The sequence below is a fragment of the Leucoraja erinacea genome, chromosome 2, assembly GCF_028641065.1.
Source record: "Leucoraja erinacea ecotype New England chromosome 2, Leri_hhj_1, whole genome shotgun sequence".
Lineage (NCBI taxonomy): Eukaryota > Metazoa > Chordata > Chondrichthyes > Rajiformes > Rajidae > Leucoraja > Leucoraja erinaceus.
The window spans coordinates 73,386,064-73,408,295 of record NC_073378.1 but is presented as its reverse complement, the minus strand read 5'-3'; the positions used below and the strand labels follow the sequence as shown (position 1 = coordinate 73,408,295).

Below are 22,232 nucleotides of genomic sequence, written 5' to 3'. Positions count from 1 at the left end.
TTATTCTACTCGTGCAAGATTTTTCGATACTTTTGATATTATCAAAAGGATGAAAGCCATTCATTTGCAATTGTGATTTCACCTATACAACTGATTTTCTACGGCGGTAATATCCTTTGAAATTGCTGAAAAATGTTTTCTCTAAGTGATTCATTTGTTGTAAATTTTAATCTGTCCATAGTCATAGTGTGATAGTGTGGAAACAGGCCATTCGGTGCAACTCAACCAACAATGTCCCAGCTACACTAGTCCCACTTGCCTGTGGATGGTCCATGTCCCTCCAAACCTGTCCTATCCATGTACCTGTCCAACTGTTTAAGTGATGGGATAGCCCAGCCTCAACTACCTCCTCTGGCAGCTTGTTCCATATCCCCACCACCCTTTGTGTGAAAATGTTACCCCTCAGATTCCTATTAAATCTTTTCCCCTTCACCTTGAACCTATGTCCATTGGTCCTCGATTCCCCTACTCTGGCCAAGAGACTCTGTGTATCTACCCGATCTATTCCTCTCATGATTTTGTACACCTCTATAAGATCACCCCTCATCCTCCTGCGCTTCAAGGAATACAGACCCAGCCTACTCAACCTCTCCCGATAGCTCACACCCTCTAGTCCTGGCAACATCCTCGTAAATCTTTTCTGAACCCTTTCAAGCGTGACAATATCTTTCCTATAACATGGTGCCTAGAACTGAACACAATATTCTAAATGCGGTCTCACCAACATCTTATACAACTGCAACATGACCTCCCAACGTCTAATACTCAATACTCTGACTGATGAAGGCCAAAATGCCAAAAGCCTTTTTGACCACCTTATCTACCTGCGACTCAACCGTCAAGGAACCATGCACCTGTACTTCTAGATCCCTCTGCTCTACAACACTACCCAGAGGCCTACCATGTACTGTGTAAGTCCAGCCCTTGTTTGGTGTCCCAAAATGCAACACCTCACACTTCTCTGTATTAAATTCCATCAACCATTCCTCTGCCCACCTGGCCAATCGATCCAGATCCTGCTGCAATCATTCACAACCATCTTCACTAGCTGCAAAACCACTAACTTTTACCCTGTATGTTCTCATCCAAATCATTGATGTAGATGACAAACAGTAACGGGCCCAGCACCAAACCCTGAGGCACACCACTAGTCACAGGCCTCCAGTCTGAGAAGCAACCTTCCACCTTTACTTCCTTCCATGGAGCCAATTTGCTATCCATTCGGCTAACTCTCCTTGGATCCCATGCGATCTAACCTTCCAGAGCAGCTTACCATGCGGAACCTTGTCAAAAGCCTTACTGAAGTCCATGTACACAACATCTACAGCTCGGCCCTCATCAACCTTTTTGGTCACGTTGTGGTGGGCCGAGCCTCTTTGGTCTCGAACCGTCGTTTGTCGAGCTCGAGCACTCGTCTGGACCTAACGTGATCTGGGCCGAACAATCCACGCCGACCCGGGTGAGCAGCTGGCAGGGTGCAGCGGATGATGGAACTAGTCTTCACTTCACAGTCAACACATTAACAATTAGTACAAAAGGCCAAGGTGTGTGTTGAGTTGTATTGTTTAAATATTAAACTGAGTGTTTATACAACACGTGAACCTCTTCAGTGGTGACCCCGATGATCCAAAACAACCCAGATCAGCAGAACGGAGTTTCACTCAAACTGCCGACCTGGACATCACAGCCCCAAGTGTGGTTTGAACAAGCCAAAGCCCAATTACACACCTGCCAGATAACTGCTGATGCCACCAAATGCTACTACGTGGTCAGTGCGCTGGACCAGGAAGCCGCCGGGCGCCTCATAGATTACCTTTGCCAGCCACCAGCCGACAACAAGTACGAAGGGACCAAGACGACAACGAGTACACCAGGATCTTGGCTGATTTCCCTGACATCATAACTCCCAGTTGACAACGGCCAGCCCTAAGCATGGGGTGAAGCACCGTATACCCACCACCGGACCGCCACTCCAGGCACGCGCATGCAGGCTGCCCCCCGACAAGCTCCAACTGGCCAAAGCTGACCAGTACCGTCCCTCACATCCAGGACCTCACGGCAAACTTGGACAGTAACAAGGTATTTTCCAAGATAGACCTGATACGCAGCTACCATCAGATTCCGGTTCGCCCAGATGACATCCCCAAGACTGCCCTCATCACCCCTTTCCTGCGCATCCCATGCGGCCTCAAGAATGCCGCCCAACCTTTCCAACGGCTCATGGACACTGTGGGCCGTGGGCTGGACGTCATGTTCATCTACCTCGATGACATCTTTGTTGCCAGCTGCTCTCCCCAGGAACACTGTGCACACCTCCGGCAGCTCTGCCAGAGGCTCAACAAGCATGGCCTGGCCATCAACCTGGACAAGTGTCAGTTTGGCCTTGCTTCCATCAAATTCCTCCGCCACCACAACACCCAACACAGAGCGGTCTCGCTACGATCAAGGTCGAGGTCATTCGCAAGTTTGCCAAACCCTGTATTGTGACGGGACTCCAAGAGTTTGTCGGCATGGTCAAGGCGCTGGTAAAGGCAATGATGCTGGTACATCCATGGGCCAAAGCACCAATAGCTCTCACAGTGGACGCATCTAGCACAGCTGTGGGCGGAGGGCTGGAACTGATCAATGGCAGCTGGCAGCCCCGCGCCTCATCAGAGACTCCCCCAGAGCACAAATACAGTCTCTCTCTCTCTCTCTCTCATTCTCTCTCTCTCTCTCTGCTACTTCCTCGAGAGCAGGGATTTCACAGCTTTCACCGACCACAAGCCACTAACGTTTGTCTTTGCCAAAGTGTCTGATCGATCAGCCCGACAGCAGCGCCACCTGGCCTACATCTCAGAATACACGACTTGCGTCCAGCACATTGCAGCCAAGAGCAACTAGGTCGCAGATGCGTTGTTCCCGCACCGCCATCAATGCCATCCACGCTCTGGCCCCAGGTGTCAACTACACGGCCCTGCCGGCCGCCCAGCGAGAGGATGAAGAGATGCTCGCCTACTGCACAGCTATCTCAGGCCTGCTGTTGGAGGATGTGTGATTCAGGCCCGCTGCGATGTGCTACAGGGCAGCCAAGACCCATCATCCCCGCTGCCTAGCACCACCGGATTTTCGACATGGTTCATGGCCTACCTCACCCTTCCATCCGGACAACAAAAGCACTGGTGGCAGCCAAGTTCATGTGGCATGGGTTGCACAAACAGGTTGGCAACTGGGCCAGAGCGTGCATCCCCTGTCAAACCTCCAAAATTCAGAAACACGTCAAGGTGCCGCTGCAGACCTTAGTCCTGACACACTGGCGTTTCGACCACATCCACGTTGACATCGTTGGACCGCTGCCTCCATCCAGAAGTGTCACCCACCTCATCACCATCGTGGACAGATTCACGAGATGGCCGGAAGTTGTTCCGCTCTCGGATACCTGCACTGCGACTGTGCACGTGCCCTCACTGCCCACTGGATCGCCCTTTTGGTGTGCCGGTGGACAACTCCTCCGACAGAGGTGCGCAGTTAACCTCCATGGTGTGGTCAGCAATGGCCAGGCTGCTTGGCACTAAGCTGCATCACACAACGGCCTAACACCCGCAAGAAAACGGCCTAGCGGTGGAGTGTTTTCACCGGCACATAAAGACATCCCTCAAGGCACGGCTCGCGGGCCCAGAATGGATGGATAAATTGCCATGGATCACGCTGGGTATACGCACTGCCCCGCCGGATCTGGCAACTTCCTCGGCCGAGCTGGTGTACGGCGCCCAGCTTACGGTCCCAGGGAACTTCATCCCGGCGGCGTGTGGACATCAAGAACCGCCTACGATCATGCTGACGCGCCTCCATGAGGTGGGGGCGCTTTCTCCAGTCTCAACGTCCCGACACGGTCTCACGTCCCACCCGATCTCCAGGCCTGCCAGTAAGTCTTCCTTCGCAGAGATTCCCACCATACACCTTGCGAGAGACCCTTCAGAGTACTGTAAAACGACGCCCCAGCTTTCATCATCGTCATGAGCGGCATACACGAGACTGTCTCCGTGGACCATCTTAATCCGGCACAATTGGACTTTGACTAACCAGTGCAGGTAGCACAACCCCGCCGCAGAGGGCGTCCAGCATCACGGCCAAACCCCGCCTCAATCAGCTGCAACCCCGAACACAGGAGGCACATACAAAAGATCAGGCTGCCTCAGTCGACAGCCTAACTGCCTCCAATACTCCGGTTTGGGGGGGGGGGGGGGGGGGGGGGGGGGGGGGGAAAAGGGAAGTCATGTGGCGGACCGAGCCACTTTTGTCTCGAACCGTAGTTCGTCGAGCTCGAAAACGCGCGTGGACCCGACGTGATGTGGACCGACCAATCAACACCGACCTGGGTGAACAGGTGGTGGGGTGCAGCGGACGACGGAGCTAGTCTTCACTTCACAGTCAACATGTTAACACACACCTTGCCCTTTTGTACTAATTGTTGAGCTGTATCATTTAAATATTAAACCGAGTGTTTCTGCAACACGTGAAACTCTTCAAAGTCTCAAAAAAATCAATCAGATTTCTGAGACACGACCTCCCATGGACAAAACCATGCTGCCTGTTCCTAATCAGCCCTTGCCCATCCAAATGCCTGTATATCCTACCCCTCTCCAGTAACTTACCAACTACAGATGTTAAGCTCACTGGCCTATAGTTCCCAGCATATTCCCAGCAGCCCTTCGGACAACTCGTAAATTTCAACTGAGGCTCCCACAATTTCCTCTCTAGTTTCCAACAATGTCCTCGGATATATCGGATCAGGCCCTGGAGCTTTGTCTGCCTTCAAACACGACAGTACCTTCAGTATTTCTTCGACAGTAACCCGGACTGCTCTCAAGACACCTCCAGTGACTGCTCCAATTTCCTCCATCACACTTCTTCCCACCCTGCTTCCTGTAAGGACTCCATCCCCTACTCCCAATTCCTCCGTCTACGCCGCATCTGCTCCACGGATGAGGCGTTCCACACCAGGACATCTGAAATGTCCTCATTATTCAGGGAACTGGGGTTCCCCTCCTCCACCATAAATGAGACTCGCACCAGGGTCTCTTCCATACCCCGCAACACTGCTCTCTCTCCCCATCCCCGCACTCGCAACAAGGGCCGAGTCCCCCTAGTCCTCACCTTTCACCCCACCAGCCGTCCCCCTCCATCAGTTTTGATAACCTCCAACGTGACCCCACCACTAGGGATCTGTCCTTCCCCCCATATCTGCCTTCCTGCAAGAGCTATCTCCTAACTCCCTTGTCAATTCTTCCCTTTTCTCGGTCCTTCCCCGGGCACTTTCCCTTGCAACCGCATTTGCAACACTTTTCCCTTTACCTCCCCCCTCGACTCCGTTCAAGGACCCAAGCAATTAGTTCCAGGTACGACAGAGGTTTACCTGCATCTCTTCCAACCTCATCTATTGCGTCCGCTGCTCTAGATGTCAGCAGATCTATATCGGTGAGACCAAGCGGAGGTTGGGCGATCGTTTCGCCGAACACCTCCGCTCTGTCCGCAATAACCAAGCTGACCTCCCGGTAGCTCAGCACTTCAACTCCCCGTCCCCCTCCGTCTCCGACCTCTCTGTCCTGGGTCTCCTCCATGGCCACAGCGAGCAGCACCGGAAATTGGAGGAACAGCCCCTCATATTCCGTTTGGGGAGTCTGCACCCCGGGGGCATGAACATCGAATTCTCCCAATTTTGTTAGTCCTTGCTGTCTCCTCCCCTTCCCCAGCCTTCGGGCTCCTCCTCCTTTTCCCTTTCTTGTCCCCACCCACCCCCGCCCCCGATCAGTCTGAAGAAGGGTTTCGGCCCGAAACGTTGCCTATTTCCTTCGCTCCATAGATGCTGCTGCACCCGCTGAGTTTCTCCAGCTTTTTTGTGTAACCTCCTCCATCCTACTGTCTTTCTCCTCAGTAAATACAGAGGAGAAATACTCATTGAGGATCTTGCCCATCTCTTGTGACTCCACACAGAGGTGATTGCTTTGATTCCTGAGAGGTCCCTCTCTCTCTCTCTCTCTAGTTACCCTTTTCCCCCTTATGTTTTGATGACATCTTTAGGGATTGTCCTTAATGCTACATGCCAGAGCTATCTCCTGGCCCCTTTTTGCCCATCTGATTTATTTTTTTAGTTTACTCCTTAGTTCCCAAAACTCCTCCAGGAATGCCCTTGATCCCAGCTGCCCATAACTGTCCCATGCATCCTTCTTGTTTTTGGCTAAAGTCTCAATTTCCCTTGTCAGCCAAGCTTCCTTACGTTTGTCTGGTTTGCCCTTCACTCCAAGGGGGACATACACATCTTGAGCTTTCTTCAGTACACTTTTAAAAACACCCCACTTGGCCAATGTTCCTTTCCCCTCAAATAACCTGCTCTAGTCAACTTGAGCGAGACCTTCTCTCATACCCTCAAAGTTGGCCTTGCCCAAGCTGAGCATTTTAACATGTGGACCTTCTCTGTCCCTATCCATAACTATCTTAAACCTAATTGAATTGTGGTCTCTGGTCACAAAAGGCTCCTCCACACACACTTCATTAACTTGACCTTCCCAATTTCCCCAATACTAGATCCAGCATTGCCCTCTCACTTGTGGGGGCCTCCAAATACTGCTTAAGAAAACTCTCCTGATCATTTGAGTAATTGCACCCCATCTAAACCCTTCACGCTATGATTTTCCCAGTCTATATTGGAAAAGTTAAAATCCCCTACTATAACAACCTTATTTGACCTGCAGCTGGCTGCAATCATTTGTTATTCTAATTTGTTCTTCTAATTTCCGTTGACTATTCAGGGGTTTGCAGTACACCCCCAACAAGGTGATCATCGCTTTCAGCTCCACCCATATAGGCTCACTAGACAAAAAGTCCGTAATGTCACATCTGAACAACAGAGTGACATCCTCCTTAACCAACAATGCAACACCCCCTCCCCCACCACCTCTTTTTTTCCCTCACCCCCGTCTCTCCTGTAACCCAGAACATTGAGCTGCCAGTCCTGCCCGTCCCTTAACCAGATTTCAGTCATGACTACAACATTCCATATACAAATAAATTTGAACATATATATTTTCAAACCACTTGCAACGAAAAAAGTATTAATCACATACAAAATTAATCGCACAAAATTACCCAAGATAATTATGTGTTATTTTGAAAGTACCAAACCTCAGGAAAAAATATGGAACATTTAAGGCTTTTTCATTTAATACAAAGAATCGAACTTTGGGATTAATGATTGCTCCTCCCTGATTGTCTTGGGTTGGCCACAATCTAGACACGATGATAGATCATTAGCTCAAAATCTAAACTAATTCTGCCCCTTCAGATTCGACCCGAAACATTGCCTATTTCCTTCGCTCCATAGATGCTGCCTCACCCGCTGAGTTTCTCCTGCATTTTTGTCTACCTGTTCAGTTGCTTAGTTAAAGGAAAAAATGACATTTTCGCATTTAAAATCAATTTATTACCCATTTATATTACAACAACCACATTTATAGACTCTATTCTTGAAGTCCGAACACAAAAATATCAGATTTACTGCTTTTAACTGCAAAATTGAAGTTGAACTCAACCCAGTCTATACAAAACAATCTCTTTACATACTAACCAAACCAGTTAGCACTATCACTGAGGCCTCAGGCAAAAATCAAAAGAACATTCTGTGGTAGACAAAAATGCTGTAGAAAATCAGCGGGTGAGGCAGCATCTATGGAGCGAAGGAAATAGGCAATGTTTCAAGTCGAAACCCTTCTTCAGACTTTGATGCAGTCGCAGAAAGTATCCCCTATTTAAAATATTTAATGCACAACACAGATGAAGTTATGCTGGCCAGTATTTCCCCATATGGAAAGGCTGTGTTCAGATTTCAGAAGACTGCAACAATGGAAGACGGTGGAATTTGACTAAAGATAGTGAAGTCCTGCGGTTAAATGTGTGTATGTGTATGTGCGCAGGTGTATGTGTGTGTGCAGTACCTGGACAATTTGATGGCAAAATATGCACAATCATAGAGAATAAGATGGCACCAAATTCAATCTGTTTTCCCGACAGTAACTAATAAGATCAATGAAAAATGCTGTTCTATCATTGAAAGATCTGCACATTCTTTTAGATCTGCAATGATTATGGTCATTATTTCTGTCTGCAAGAGTGTTACTTAATTAAATGCCTCCTTTAGGAGGTAGTAAGAGGCAAAGCCTACACAACCAAAGTAGCAGGGCTTTGCTGAAAATTTGCAAAGCACGAGTAACATATATGCTTAAAGTCAGTATCATGTCATATGGCATGTTATGCTCGTTTTCAGCAGTTAGGGCATTGGGTATAAAGGTCAAGAAGCCATGTTGCATCTTCATAAGACTTTTTTTGGGCTTTATTTGGAGGATTGTGTGCAGCTCGGGTTACCTCAGAAAAAAAATTGACAGAATGCAGAAAGGTTTCAGCCCGAAACGTTGCCTATCTCCTTCGCTCTAGATGCTGCTGCACCCGCTGAGTTTCTCCAACATTTTTGTGTACCTGCATTAAAGGGTATTGGGTTTCATGAGATGTTGGGCAAACTTGAATTGTTTTCTCTGGATTATCAGTGGCTGAAGGGAGACTTGGTAAAATTATATAAAATTATGAGAAGCATGGATAGGACAGACTGTCAGAGCCTTTTCCCCAGGGTGGAAATATCAATGGCTAGAGGACAATAAGAGGCTCGATTTAAAGGAGCTATGCAGGGCAAGGACAATTTGTTTAAAACACAGAGAGTGTTTAGTGCCTGGAATGCATTGCCAGTGGTGGTGGTGGAGGCAGATACAATAGCGGCATTTAAGGGATATTTAGATAGGCATATGGATGTGTGAGGAATGGAGGGACATGATACGATTCATGTTCAGGCATAGGAGAAGAGTTTAACTTGGCATCACATTCAGCACGGACATTGTGGGCCATACTCCCTTGCGGTACCACTCTACGTTTTATAGCCAATGAAATTAATAAATAATGCATAGTATTTTAATTATATATCACCTTTTCCTACTGAATATAACCAGATCATAAGAAGACACAAAAATTCAAAGGCGAAAGCAACAATCTGATGTGGAGGTTGGGGAAAGAAGAAGAGGCGGAGACAGTAGGCTGTGGGAGAGCTGGGAAGGGGAAGGAGGGAGAAAGCAAGGACTACCTGAAATTGGAGGTCAATGTTCATACCGCTGGGGTGTAAACTACCCAAGTGAAATATGAAGTGCTGCTCCTCCAATTTGCAGTGGGACTCACTCTGACCATGGAGAAGGCCCAGGACAGAAAGGTCGGATTCAGAATGGGAGGGGGAGTTGAAGTGCTGAGCCACCAGGAAATCAGGTTGGTTAATGTGATTAAGAGGGAACTGCAGATGCTGGAGAATCGAAGGTTACACAAAAAAGCTGAAAACTCAGCGGGTGCAGCTCATCTATGGAGCGAAGGAAATAGGCAACGTTTCGGGCCGAAACCCTTCTTCAGACCATCGAGGCAGGGTGGGTGGGGGGACAGAAAGGTCGGAGGAGTAGCCAGAAGGCTGGGGGGTGGGAGGAGACAGCAGGGGGGCTGAGGAAGGAGAGGAGACAGCAAGGACTAACAAAATTGGGAGAATTCGATGTATGTTAATGTGAACTGTGCGGAGGTGTTGGGCAAAGACCAATTTGTTAAATCACTTATAAAACATTGTAATCAATTCAAGTAGCAGATTGAAATTGCCACTTACTAATGAAAAGCAAATGTAATCTTAAACTGGCTGCAAAATCTAGAGGTGACTTTAGATGTTGATTTGCAATGCCATTTTTGGTACATGAAAAATGGACAGTCCTTTATATTAAAAAGAACATTCAAATATAGCCTCACACATATTTAGGTGGTCATGATATTCGAGTTCTCAAAACAGTAGGTTTCTTAAAGAAAATTATTTGAGAGTAAAACATTCAATCCAATACCCACACTGAAAATATGAACGCAAGTTCAATATCCAATTCACTTTTGATTTGGTCATTCTAAACTTCAAGTAACTATTTTCCATTAACGTCTCAAAATTTGCAAATGACACAAAGCTGGGTGGCAGTGTGAGCTGCGAGATGGGTGCTATGAGGCTGCAGGGTGACAGATAGGTGGGGTGAGTGAGCAGATGCATGGCAGATTCATTATAAGGTGGATAAATGTGAGGTTATCCACTTTAGTGGCAAGAACAAGGTGGCAGATTATTATCTGAATGGTGTCAGATTAGGAAAAGGGGAGGTGCAACGGGTCCTGGGTGTCCTTGTACATCAGTCACTGAATGTATGAATGCAGATACAGCAGGCAGTGAAGAAAGCAAATGGCATGTACAGGGCCCTGGTGAGACCACACCTGGAATATTGTGTGCAATTTTCATCTCCTAATTTGAGGAAGGACATTCTTTCTATTGAGGGAGTGCAGCGTAGGTTCACCAGGTTAATTCCCGGGATGGCGGGGCTGACATATGACGAAAGAATGGGTCGACTGGGCTTGTATTCACTGGAATTTAGAAGGATTAGAGGTGATCTTATAGAAACATATAACATTCTTAAGGGGTTGGACAGGCTAGATGCAGGAAAAATGTTCCCGATGTTGGGGAAGTCCAGAACTAGGGGTCACAGTTTAAGAATAAGGCGTAGGCCATTTAGGACTGAGATGAGGAGAAACCTTTTCTAACAGTTTTGAAAATCTGTAGAATTCTATGCTGTAGAAGGCAGTGGAGACTAACTCACTGGATGTTTTCAAGAGATATAGTTCTTAGGGCTAACGGAGTCAAGGGATTTGGGGGAAAAAGCAGGAACGGGTTACTGATTTTGGATGATCTTATTGAATGGCTTGAAGTGCCTACTCCTGCACCTATTTTCTATTATGTTTAAACCACGTATGTCAGCAAATATTTCTAACATATTGCTTCACTAACTGGTCAAGCTACTTTTGCAACTGCTATTAATTTAACCTATGATACGAGTCTTTTAACAATACTGTAGAGATTTTGATGGACAAGATTATCATTCAGGTTTTTACACCATTACACTTTCCTTAACAAAAATCTACCCAGCATGTGATACCTTACAAATAACAGATATAAATTAGATAACTTCAAGACCGAAAGTCACAAACTTTTCTCATAACAGACAAATTTAATCGTTTTACCACTATTTGGCCACCAAAAATATGACATTAAAAACTCTGCCATATTTAGTCATGAATATTAAATTTATAAATAAACTTCATATGGCCCATCATAATATACATTTTGATAATGATCTAGGGAAATATCTTCAACAATACCAGGAGAAAAATACAGTAACATATCTGGTAGTCCACCTAGCAAAGATCCGGTAACGGTCGTTGTGCTTGGTGTCCATTGTCACAACGACCGTTATCGGGATCGGTACCTCCGTAAGTTAAATCAAAACCTCTAATGCTTTTCAAAAACCCAACAAGGTATCCTATGATAGTAGCGATTTTTGGGCGAGTTAATTATTTTTTCTTTATTTTCCAATTTAATATATCAAAAACATTGTGGTGTCAAAACTGCAACGACCGTTTACGATATATTTTCCGACTTTTTTTTAAATCAATTAAAAAAAATTTCAGACATAAATTGGACATAAAAACTAAGAAACTGAGCCAATGTTCAGTTTGGCAACACACTGTCTCTTGTTTACCTTTCGTGCGGACCAAATCGCTAACTTCATTCCTTCTTATCAACTTCCGGAAGCTCCACAACGTCCGTTACGGAGATATTTTGCTTACTAAAAAAATCTATATAGATCAAATCCATAAGGTAATGTACCATTTAGATCACATTGGTGAAAATGTTTGGTTTTCGCTAATAATGTAATGTTTGTTTTCTGGGACACCAAACGTTTGAGTGTCCACCACAACGTACGTTTGTGTGTATGATGTGTAACGCGCGTTGCGGTGTCCACTCAGAGAGATGCAGTATTCTTATACTGCATGATCAGGTGAATGAAGTGGAAATGGTGCTTGCAATTTTATTGTTTCATGTTGTATTCATAAACATAGAAAGGAATAAGAAATACATGCACTTATCGTGCCAACCATGTCACAGGTGGACACCACGCGACAACCGTTACACAAAATGTATTTGTGTATTCTGATGGCATTTTCGGAAACCTGCCATTAATATGTTATCTTTTCTTTTTTTTTTGTTGATACTATGTTAGTCATGAACCCAATAAAATGTGTGTCAACTTTTTTGAAGGAATTTGACCCCCTTTGTCACGTTATTGTGTACAGTATTGTAAAAAGACACACATACACTTGAGCACTAGGTATTTAGACAAACAATAATGCTGTTCTTCAATCATAGTAGTGGCATTCATCATTGGACCAGTCCTCCTTTTGTTCCTAAAATCAAGACATTATAAACCTCCACCAACCCTCTACATTTGGAACTGATTTACCATCTCTACCCAAAACATGCTTTAAAAAAAATGCATTCAATTTCTCTGTTACTCTCAATCAATTCCTTTTTTTAAATGCAGAGTTCAGGGTTTGGTTGTATTGTTCCAATAGTAAGAGGCGATTTGAAAGGGAACACAAGGCCTTTTTTGGTAACTCATTCACTGTTGACAATAAAATTTAAGGATTTCTCCTGTCACACTTTACAACCATTCTACCACTCCAAACAAAATTGTTGCAATATCAAACATAGGTATGTCTCCAGTAACTCTTACAAACTCTAGAAAACATACTGAAGGGTCCTGACCCCCAAAGGTCACCTGTCCATGTTCTCCAGAGATGCTGCCTGACTGCTGAGTTACTCCAGCACTTTGTTTCCTTTTGTGTAAACCATCATCTGCAGTTCCTTGATTTGAGAACAGCTCTGTCCAAGAAAACAAGAAATTACAGATCTTTGTAGATGTAGCCCAATCCATCACGCAGACTCTACTTCCCACCAGTGACTCCATCTACACTTCACACTGCCTTGGAAAAGCAGCCAACATAATCAGAGTTGGTCATCCCTTCTCCCTACTGACAAGCAGAAGGTACAGAAGCTTGAAAGCACGCTCTACCAGACAGGAACTGTTTCTTTTCCTCTGTTATCAGTTTTCTTAATAGTTCTCCCATAAGCTACAGTACAGTTCAATTTGCCTCAACCTCATCTTCCCCTACACACTATCTGTTGTACTTGAGTTTTATGTACATTTCATCTGTTTAGATAGCATGCAAAGCAAAGCTTTTCAATGTACCTCAGTATACTTGCTTATAATAGAACTAAACCATGCAGACATTGTTTTCGGTTTCATTCCACTGCCAGGTCACTCAGAATTCACTGGAAAAGTGTAATGCAAAATAATAATTCACAGGAACACAATTTGTAGTTCACATTCAGTTTTCATCTAATGAATAGAGTAGGTGAATTTTCTGTCCTTTTTCAACAAAAGGACTCTATTTACTGATTAAATTACATTCAAACCTTTACTTAGGACAAAGGAACAAATTACAAACTTATCTCGAAAGCATTTTTCTTTTCTTAGGACTGTTCCAAAGTGCTTCACAGGAAATTAATTATCCTGAAATGCAATCATTTGTGTGATATGGACATATGGTTAGTTATTGGTGTATAATTCCCCACAAACACGTGTGAAATAAGTTACCAGTTTTCTGTAGACTTAGCTGAGACACAAGTGATAGACAACACCAAGAAAGATCGAATTCCAAAAATAACACTACTTGGCCTTATATTCACCTAGCACCTCACTTCAGGATGCAATTTAAAAGATAGCACAGCAGACAGACAATTTAGCACTGCCTCAGTATGTCCTCTAGCATTGGTCAGATTAAGCAGACTATTTTCTTGATGTACTTGATCGTTAACCACCTAGCCCAAATGAGAATGCCATCATATAAGTTGACACTGAGACATTAAGTCATGATATATAAATCTATGGGTCACTCAGACTGTATTACCTAGAAATTCTTCTGCGTAATCCTCACAGCCGTAGATGTCACCTTAATTTGTATCAATAAACTCATACCCCTGGTTCAAATCAGCTGTTGAGGCCCCAGCATCATCCTACTTTTCAGTCTTCCACCCCGATAATTATCCTGTTTATTTCCAGTTTCTAATTTCTACAGGTTAACTAATCAATCAATCAATCAATCAATCACCGTGCCATATCTTCAATCTTACAAGCTCTAATATTGAGTAACTTCCAATCTTATCCAATTCCACTGGTTCCCTTTATACATTTCATGTCCATTTATTTTGTTAAACTATCAGGGATCAAACGATTTTCACATAATTCTCCATGTGACCAAAGTTGGTAGAACTGGAATCGAGGATGGATAACGGATAGCTATGAGGAAGAAAATGTAGTAAGCATTAAAAAAAAATGTAAGGCAGATATCATATGTCCTGATGCAGTCCTGACCCAAAACGTCGACCAGTCCTTTCCCTCCACAATCACACGAGTGTCGCAAACAGGAATTGGACAAACACATTACAATTGTCGAGCATTCAGATCACGTACGAAATAATAACAAATACAAATATCAACGAAGGCACATGTCTCTGTCTCATGAAGACCTATACCAAGAATGGAGTGGGCAAAATAAACGTCTCACAACTGGCAATTCATATGCAAATTCTATCAAATATCAGTACTTTTATTTTACAATTCTCCAATTTCAAGAATGTAGTTTACACGTTTCCACATTTCTCACGCCTTTCCTTAGATTACCATCTATCGTACTCCCCACTGTTTCTCGCAACGGCTGCACGATCCCTGCATGGACAACCAGAGGAGGAAAAGGGCCATTCTCTTCCCTGGTACCATGTCACTCCTGCAATCCCAGTCCTTTATCCAACTCCTTTCACCATGTCAATACTCGAACTCCCTGCAGTTCACACTATTCTGCTATCAATGGAATTTATTTCCGGGTACTGAACACAACCTCCTCCCTCCTCGCCGTCACTTACTGAGTTGTCCGGGGATGGGCGCCAGGTCCTTGGGGGGAGTGGACGTTGGCCTCTCGAAGTTCCCCGGGTTGGAAAAGTAATCCCGTAGCCGGGGCAGCTCCCTGCCCGCCTCCTGCAGCTCGGTGTGAAACTCGAGCGCTGTGAGGATGTACTGATCCCGCAGCAGCTGAGCCGCGATGGTGTCGTGGGGGACGCGCTGCGCCTCCGCCTTCACCACCCCCACGCCGCCTCCACAACCGTAACCCGACTCCGGCTGAGGCGACAGCAGTAGTGAAGGAGGAACGTGTTCAGAGGCTGCCGGGCCCGGGGTGCCAGGATCCTTGTGTCGCCCCACCTTTCTCTCCGATTCTTCATCCGAGTCGCTAAGGAACGGATTAACACTAGACGTCGCCATCTTACTTCTCGTCTTCCTGGTTCAACCCTCGCGAGCGCTGTCCTCGCGTCAGCTTCGCGCCGCCCACTCCCGCGTTAGCTCGGGCAGCCCCGCCCACGCACGTCAACGCAGCCCCGCCCACTCTCACGTCAGCCCCGCCCACTCTCACGTCGGCTCGGTCAGCCCCGCCCACTCCATGCGGTCGTCTCCGTCAGCCCTCTTCCCTGCCCACCCATGTGTCGGCACCGTCAGCCCCGCCCACCCTCGCGTCATCCCGTCAGCCCCGCCCAATCCGTTAATCCGTTCCTTAGCGACCCAGCCTCGGCTCCGCCCGCATCAGCCCCGCTCCCTCCTTGTCAGCCCCGCCCCTGCCAAGTTACGCGTCATCCTGCGCACGTAACGTCAGCACGCCACGCCCACTCCCGATGACCCAATTCCGCCCCACCTCCGCCAGGCAGCCCCGCCCCCTCCCGACAGACCCACGCCCTCCAAACTGAAAGCCGATTGGACACCCGTTGTCAAGGGTGTCACCTGATCTACAGCGGAGGTGACCATTTACCATCAGAGCAAATCATGATTTCGCAAACTCAACAGGTTTGCAACAATAGAGTATTCGACCTTCACGAAAGGTGACGTGCCAACGCCGTGTACAATTGGCAAACACATTTTTATGCATTGCAAATAAGGGGGTTTCAAAAGTTTCTGATCATTGTAACGTTGAGGAGGCGCACATGCGCACTGATGGCTTTCCCCTCTGCCATTGGGTCAGAGAGGCGGGGCGTTCTGCGCAAGTGCAGTCAGGGCCAAGGGCGGCTGCAGCTGTGAATGAGTCTTTATGGTGCACGGGAGAGTGTCTGTTGCTCAGAGGAGGAAGTACACAAAACCCAGGCAGGTAACTTTACTTTCCCACCACAGAGATTTGCATTGAGGCGAGAACATGTTTATTCCCAAACAACCTGCGTGGTTCGGATTCACATCCCATAAATAAATAGACAATAGGTGCAGGAGTAGGCCATTCGGCCCTACGAGCCAGCACCGCCATTCACTGTGATCATGGCTGATCATCCACAATCAGTACCACGTTCCTGCCTTCTCCCCATATCACTTGACTCCGGTATCTTTAAGATAGGTGTGCCAACCTTCAAAAGCTCTTCCATCTTTCGGAAGTATTGCAGGGAGTTGGCTCCAGTAAGTGGATCAAACTTTTCAGCACTGTTTAGGATCAGAATGTGTGGCTTTGGTCAAGATAAATGAATAGATTTTATAATCCTTTTAGTATAAGAGTCATATCAAAATTTATCAAGAAACTAAAGTGCGAAACATATGGTACTGGCAAAAGAGACATGGGTGATGGAATCGCGTTTGTTTCATGTATTGGGTTGTTGTGATCTGGAATACACTTTCGGGGTAATGGAAACAGACTCAACAGTATATTTAACCAAATCATTTTATGTTTAGGTTTATTATTGTCAGGTACAGTGGTGCTGAGTTACAGTGAAATGCTATCTAACTGCCATCCAAACATATCAGATATACTATACAGAAATACAATAAAGTTACAGTCAAGTACAATAGATAGAGCAAAGGGGAAGATACAGAATGCAGAATAGTTCTCAGCGTCATAGTGCATCAGTTCCATAGGCAAGGTCCAACGTTGTCAATGGGATTAGAGGTAAATCAGACAGTATCGTTCGTAGCTTATGGAAGGACCATAACCCTGATAACAGAAGGGATGAAGCTGTTCCTGAGTCTAGTGGTGCGTTCTTTCAAGCTTCTGTGCCTTCTGCTGGATGGGAGTAGGAGGAAGAAGGAATGACCAGGGTAGGACAAGTCTTTGATTACGTTGTTGCTTTTCTGAGGCAGTGTGAAATGTAGATGGTCAATGGTTGGAAGTCTGATATGTGCGACAGACTGGGCTACAACTGTCTGCAATTTCTTGTGGTCCTGGGTAAAGCTTTTCCCAAACCAAGCCGTGATGCAACCCGACAGTCTGTTTTCAATGGTACATCGGTAGAAGTATTTAAGAGTGATTGGAGACATGCCCAGTTTTTTCAGTCTCCTCAGGAAGTAGAGATGGTGGTGTGCCTTCTTGGGTGTTGCTTCAGTGTGGCTGGTCCATGATGGATCGTTGTTAATATCAACACCAAGGACATTTAAGGTCTCAACTATTTCCACTTCTGCACCATTAATGCTGAATGGGGCATGTACTCCACCATGCTACCTGGTCAATAATTAACTCCTTCATCTTGCTGACATTGAGAGGTTATTGACCTGATGCCATGTCACTAAGTTCTCTATCTCCTTCCGGCACTCTGTCTCTGTCTCATACCAGATCACCACCACAGTGATGTCAGCTGTAAACCTGCAGATGGAATTAGAGCGGAATTACTTTTCAGAGCACCTGTGTTGCAAATTATTGTGGCGGAGGTATTGTCACCTATCCTCACTAATTGAGGTCTGCGGGTGAGAAAGTCAAGAATCCAGTGGGGAACTGATTCCTAGGTTCCAGAGTTTGGAGATAAATTTGGATGGGATTATGGGGTTGAAGGCAGACCTATAGTCAATAAACAGGAGTCTTAACATGTGAGTCCTTGTTGTCTCGGTGATGAGGTTAGGGCCAGGGAGATGGTGTCTGCTGTGAAACTGTTGCGATGGTAGGCAAATTGCAGTGAATTAGGTTGCCTTTGCAGCAGGAGTTAATGTACATCATAATTAGTCTCTTGAATTATTTCATAATGGTAGCTGTCAGAGCCACATTACCTTACGTTTCTGCGTCATGGGGATGATAGTGGTCTTTTTGAAGCAGGTGGGGATCTCAGAATGGAGTACCAGGTTGAAGATGTGTGTGAATAACCCCGCCAGCTGATTAACACAGGTTCTGAGTACACGGTCGGAGACTCAATCCCAACCAGATGCTTTCTGCAAATTCACTCTCAGGAAGGCAGATATTGCGTCTGTCATTGGTACAGGCGTACCCAATATTGGCTTGGTGGGTGGCATTCCACATCTGATCAAAGCAGGTGTAGAATGCATTGAGTTTATTGGCAATGGACCCTTTGTTGCCACGGATACTGCCCACTTTCACATTGAAGCACATTGTAGCATGCAAACCTTGCCACAATCTACGTGTGTTCGTGTCATTGCCTCAAGACTCCAGCTTAGTCCGGAATTGGCATTTTTAATGACTCTCTGAAGGTCATAGGTAAATTTCTTGAACTGCTTGGAATTGTATAATTATTTGAAGGTACAGGTGCACAACCTTTTATCCGAAGATCCAAATAACGAAAACCTCCGAATAGCGGCCATTTTTTCAGTCCTTGAAGAAAGGTCCTTGAAAACGTTCACCGAGGGCGGCCCGCAGAGGTGACATCGGAACCTCTGGTTGGTCTTCGAAGAAAGGGGAACTAAATCCCCATTCATAAAAGAGAAGGTGAGGGTATATTGCGCGGGAGGGTTAATAATTGACAATATGCTGCTGTCTGCCCGCTGAGTTAAAAAGTTCCCACGGTAGACTCACGATACACAGTGTATCGTGGGTCTTGCGTGGGAACTTTTTAACTCAGCAGGCAGGGAGCAGCAGATTGTCGCTCCCTTCAGTTTCACCCCACCTACACCCCTCTGCTTCCCGGCCATGTGTGTGACCCCTTCCCTCCCCTCTCCAGCTCCCCGCCCATTGCACCGGCATGGGGGCTTTGCACTGTCTTCACGTCGGTGATGCCAGCATACAATGCCAGTCACCGGAGACATCAGGACCAACGGGACACCGACCCCCAGGCCCACTGCAAGCACGGAGATCCCAGAGACCCACAGCCAGCAGCAGCCCAGCCCTGTTCCAACTCCAGAGGAAAACTGCAAACTGGCCGGAGACATCAGGACCACCAGAAGCCACCCCCCAATGGGCCGCTACGGCGTCAAGTGGCAGTTCGCCCACAGCCCGAGCTGTGCCCCCTCATCGGGACACCGGCCCCCAGGCCCACTGCAAGCATGGAGATCCCAGATCAGCAACTGCAGCCCAGCCCCGCTCCAACTCCAGAGGAACACGGCAGAAGCTGATGGTGTGCAAGGTACGTCTTGTTCTTGGGGTCACGCAGCTCGGGCTGTGGGCGAACTGCCACTTGTCGCCGTAGCGGCCCATCGGGGAGCGGATTCCTCTGGAGTTGGAGGGGGAGGGGGGTATTGTGCTGTTTGATCACCCCCTGCTATCCCAGGGACAGGGAGACTGGACGTTCACCGAGGGCGGCCCGCAGAGGTGACAGCGGAACCTCCGGTCCGTCCTCGAAGAAAGGGGAACTAAATCCCCATTCATAAAAGAGAAGGTGAGGGTACATTGCGCGGGAGAGTAGGAATCCCAAGACAAAGTTGAGTGAGCGTTCACCTAGGGTGGCCCGCAGAGGTGACAGCGGAACGTCCGGTCGGTCCTGGAAGAAAGGGGAACTAAATCCCCTTCATAAAAGAGAAGTGGAGGGTATATTGCCCGGGAGGGTATATCGCCTACCTGGAAGAAACCGGACATTTTTTCCAGGATGTCGTCTGCACACCAAAGCTCACGTTTGGCGCCAAACGCACGTCGCCTCTGCTGCACACAGATATAAGAGTGTGAAAATGTCGCCTTAGGCCGCCTAAGGGCATGTAGCCCCGCTAGGGTGACATGAGTGCGAGAGGAGATTCAATGCTGCGGTCACATTTACAAATTCATTCAACACACTGCATTTCATACAGACATTTATTCTGCAAGAAAAAACTACATTGAAGACTCAAACTCGCGACCGAGGAACTGCCGGGATCAAGGCGCAAACTCGCGACCTTGCGGATATGAACCGAGCACTCTACCACTGAGCCAGCCATTAAAATCCACGCTAAAAAATTTCCATTCCGAAGGCCGACAAATTCTGAATTACGAAAAGTGTCTGGTCCCAAAGCTTTCGGATAAAAGGTTGTGCACCTGTACTTTGTGGAAAAAAAAATAAATTGAAATTTAGGTGGTGAATCTGGAATTTACAACAGAAGGCTGTAGAGGCCGTCAGTGGATATAATTAAGGCAGAGATAGATTCTTGATTAGTACGGGTGTCAGAGGTTATGGGGAGAAGGCAGTAGAATGGGGTTAGCAGAGAGAGAGATAGATCAACCATGATTGAATGGCAGAGTAAACTTGATGGGCCAAATGGCCTAATTCTGCTCCTGTCACTCATGGTCTTATGATCTGAAATTAATTGGATGCAGGCATGATGGCTGTGATGACTTCCTCTTGTATTGCATCATTCTGTGAATGTAATTAGCTTAAATTGAAAACAACAACCATGTTACAGAATATAGATTAAAAGAGTGAATGGGATTGATAAGAATGCTTTGACAGCCGCAGAGACTTGATGGATTGAATCATCATCTTAATGTCCTGTGCCACAGTTGGTAGAGCTGCTGCTTCACAGAGCCAGAGACCCGAGGTCGATCCAGACCTCAGATGCTGGCTGTGTGGAATTTGCATAATTTCCCTGAGACTCCAGGTGCTCCAGTTTCCCCCCACATCTAAATGACAAGCGTGTTTGTAGGTTAATTACTGTAGCAGCCAATTTTCATATCATTCGAGAAATTAATCCTCTAGTCGCTAAATGGATGAGCATGGTTAAGGGGAATGTCTTTGAAACGCATGCAAATTCACCCACAGAGACCTTCAAAGCTTCTTCACAGATAAGTCTCAAAACAGTCTTTTGATGAATAAATGCTTTATTGTTGAGAGAAAACAGTAAGATACATCCAAATTTATTCCAACTCGTTACTACTATCTTCATCGAACTCCAGCTTATTACTTTAAACATTAGAAAAACACCGGTTTTAGTTCAAAGTCGTACCGCGTGCACCAAACCCTTAAAATCAGGCATGATACCCAACATGTAGACCAAAACATAACAGTCAAAGGTTCAAAGGTTATTTTATTGGTCACATACACCTAGGTGTAGTGAAATGCTTCTTGCCATGCAGCACATAAAGAAAGAATACAGACACAACAGTAATAAAGAAATTTAAACATAAAAACAGCCCCCCACAATGGTTCCCATTATGAGGGAAGGCACAATGTCCAGTCCCCATCCCCAGTTCACGCACAGTCGGGCCTATTGAGGCCTCCACAGTTGCCTCCACGGAGGCCCGATGTTCCAGGCCGTGCTTGCCGGGTGATGGTGCTCCTGTGTCGGGAGAATCCTCACAGCGGCATGGGACACCTGGAACGGTCGCTTCTGTACTGGAGGCCGCGGCTTCCGAAGTCAACAAGGCCGCGCCGGATGGAGCTCCACAACTGGTGATCTCGCTGAGAGATTCCAGGCTCCCGATGAAAGGTCAGCGCCGCCCCCCGCAGCTGGCCGCTCCTCAGACCCGCAGCTCCGCGATGTTTTTATCGGCGGTCTCAGCTCACTGGAGTTCCAGCGCGGCGACCCGGGTAGGGCATCGCCCACTCCATGATAGCGCTCCAGCGCTCTGCCGAAGCTGAGGTTCTGGGCGGTCCACAACAGGAAACGCCGCTCCAGGCCCGCTGGTAGGCCGCGAGGACGGGTCGACGGTGCACCTGGAGAAAAGCTGCCTCTCCGACCAGGTAGGGCCCCTAGAAAAGCAGTTTCCCCCTCCCCTCCCCCCACATAAAAAAGGCTAGAACTCCAGAACAAAAAACTCAACTAACTAAAAATTAAAAAAAAGAGAGAAAAAACAGACAGCTGCAGACTGGGCAGCCATACCATACAGGACGGCGCCCCCTAGACTCCAGCTTATTACTTATACCAAAGCTTTGATAGCATGAAACGTCTTCCTCCATGTCTGATCAATTCATGAATGTGTTGTAACAGTAATTTTGAAGTGTGAAAATCCTTCAAAAGAATAACAGGATCTTTAGCAATAAAGTTCATTGTTAGATTTGATTT

General features: G+C 46.6%; 2 protein-coding genes across 4 annotated transcripts in view; one reads left to right on the top strand and one right to left on the bottom strand.

Annotated features, from left to right (window-relative positions):
- Positions 1-15,376, bottom strand: part of relch (RAB11 binding and LisH domain, coiled-coil and HEAT repeat containing) — a 138,004-nt gene extending 122,628 nt beyond the window's left edge. For 2 of the 3 annotated variants that reach the window (XM_055658434.1, XM_055658443.1), the window contains exon 1: positions 14,954-15,375. In XM_055658434.1, coding sequence (XP_055514409.1) covers positions 14,954-15,347 — 394 coding nt within the window. In that variant the 5' untranslated portion in view covers positions 15,348-15,375. Of the gene's footprint in view, positions 1-14,953 lie in introns of all 3 variants that reach the window. The other variant, XM_055658459.1, reaches the window with a different exon arrangement.
- Positions 15,377-16,074: 698 nt separating this feature from the next.
- pign (phosphatidylinositol glycan anchor biosynthesis, class N) overlaps positions 16,075-22,232 on the top strand; it is a 153,176-nt gene continuing 147,018 nt past the window's right edge. The window contains exon 1 of the mRNA XM_055649699.1: positions 16,075-16,214. The gene's annotated coding sequence lies outside the window, so the exon portion shown is untranslated. The remainder of the gene's footprint in view (positions 16,215-22,232) is intronic.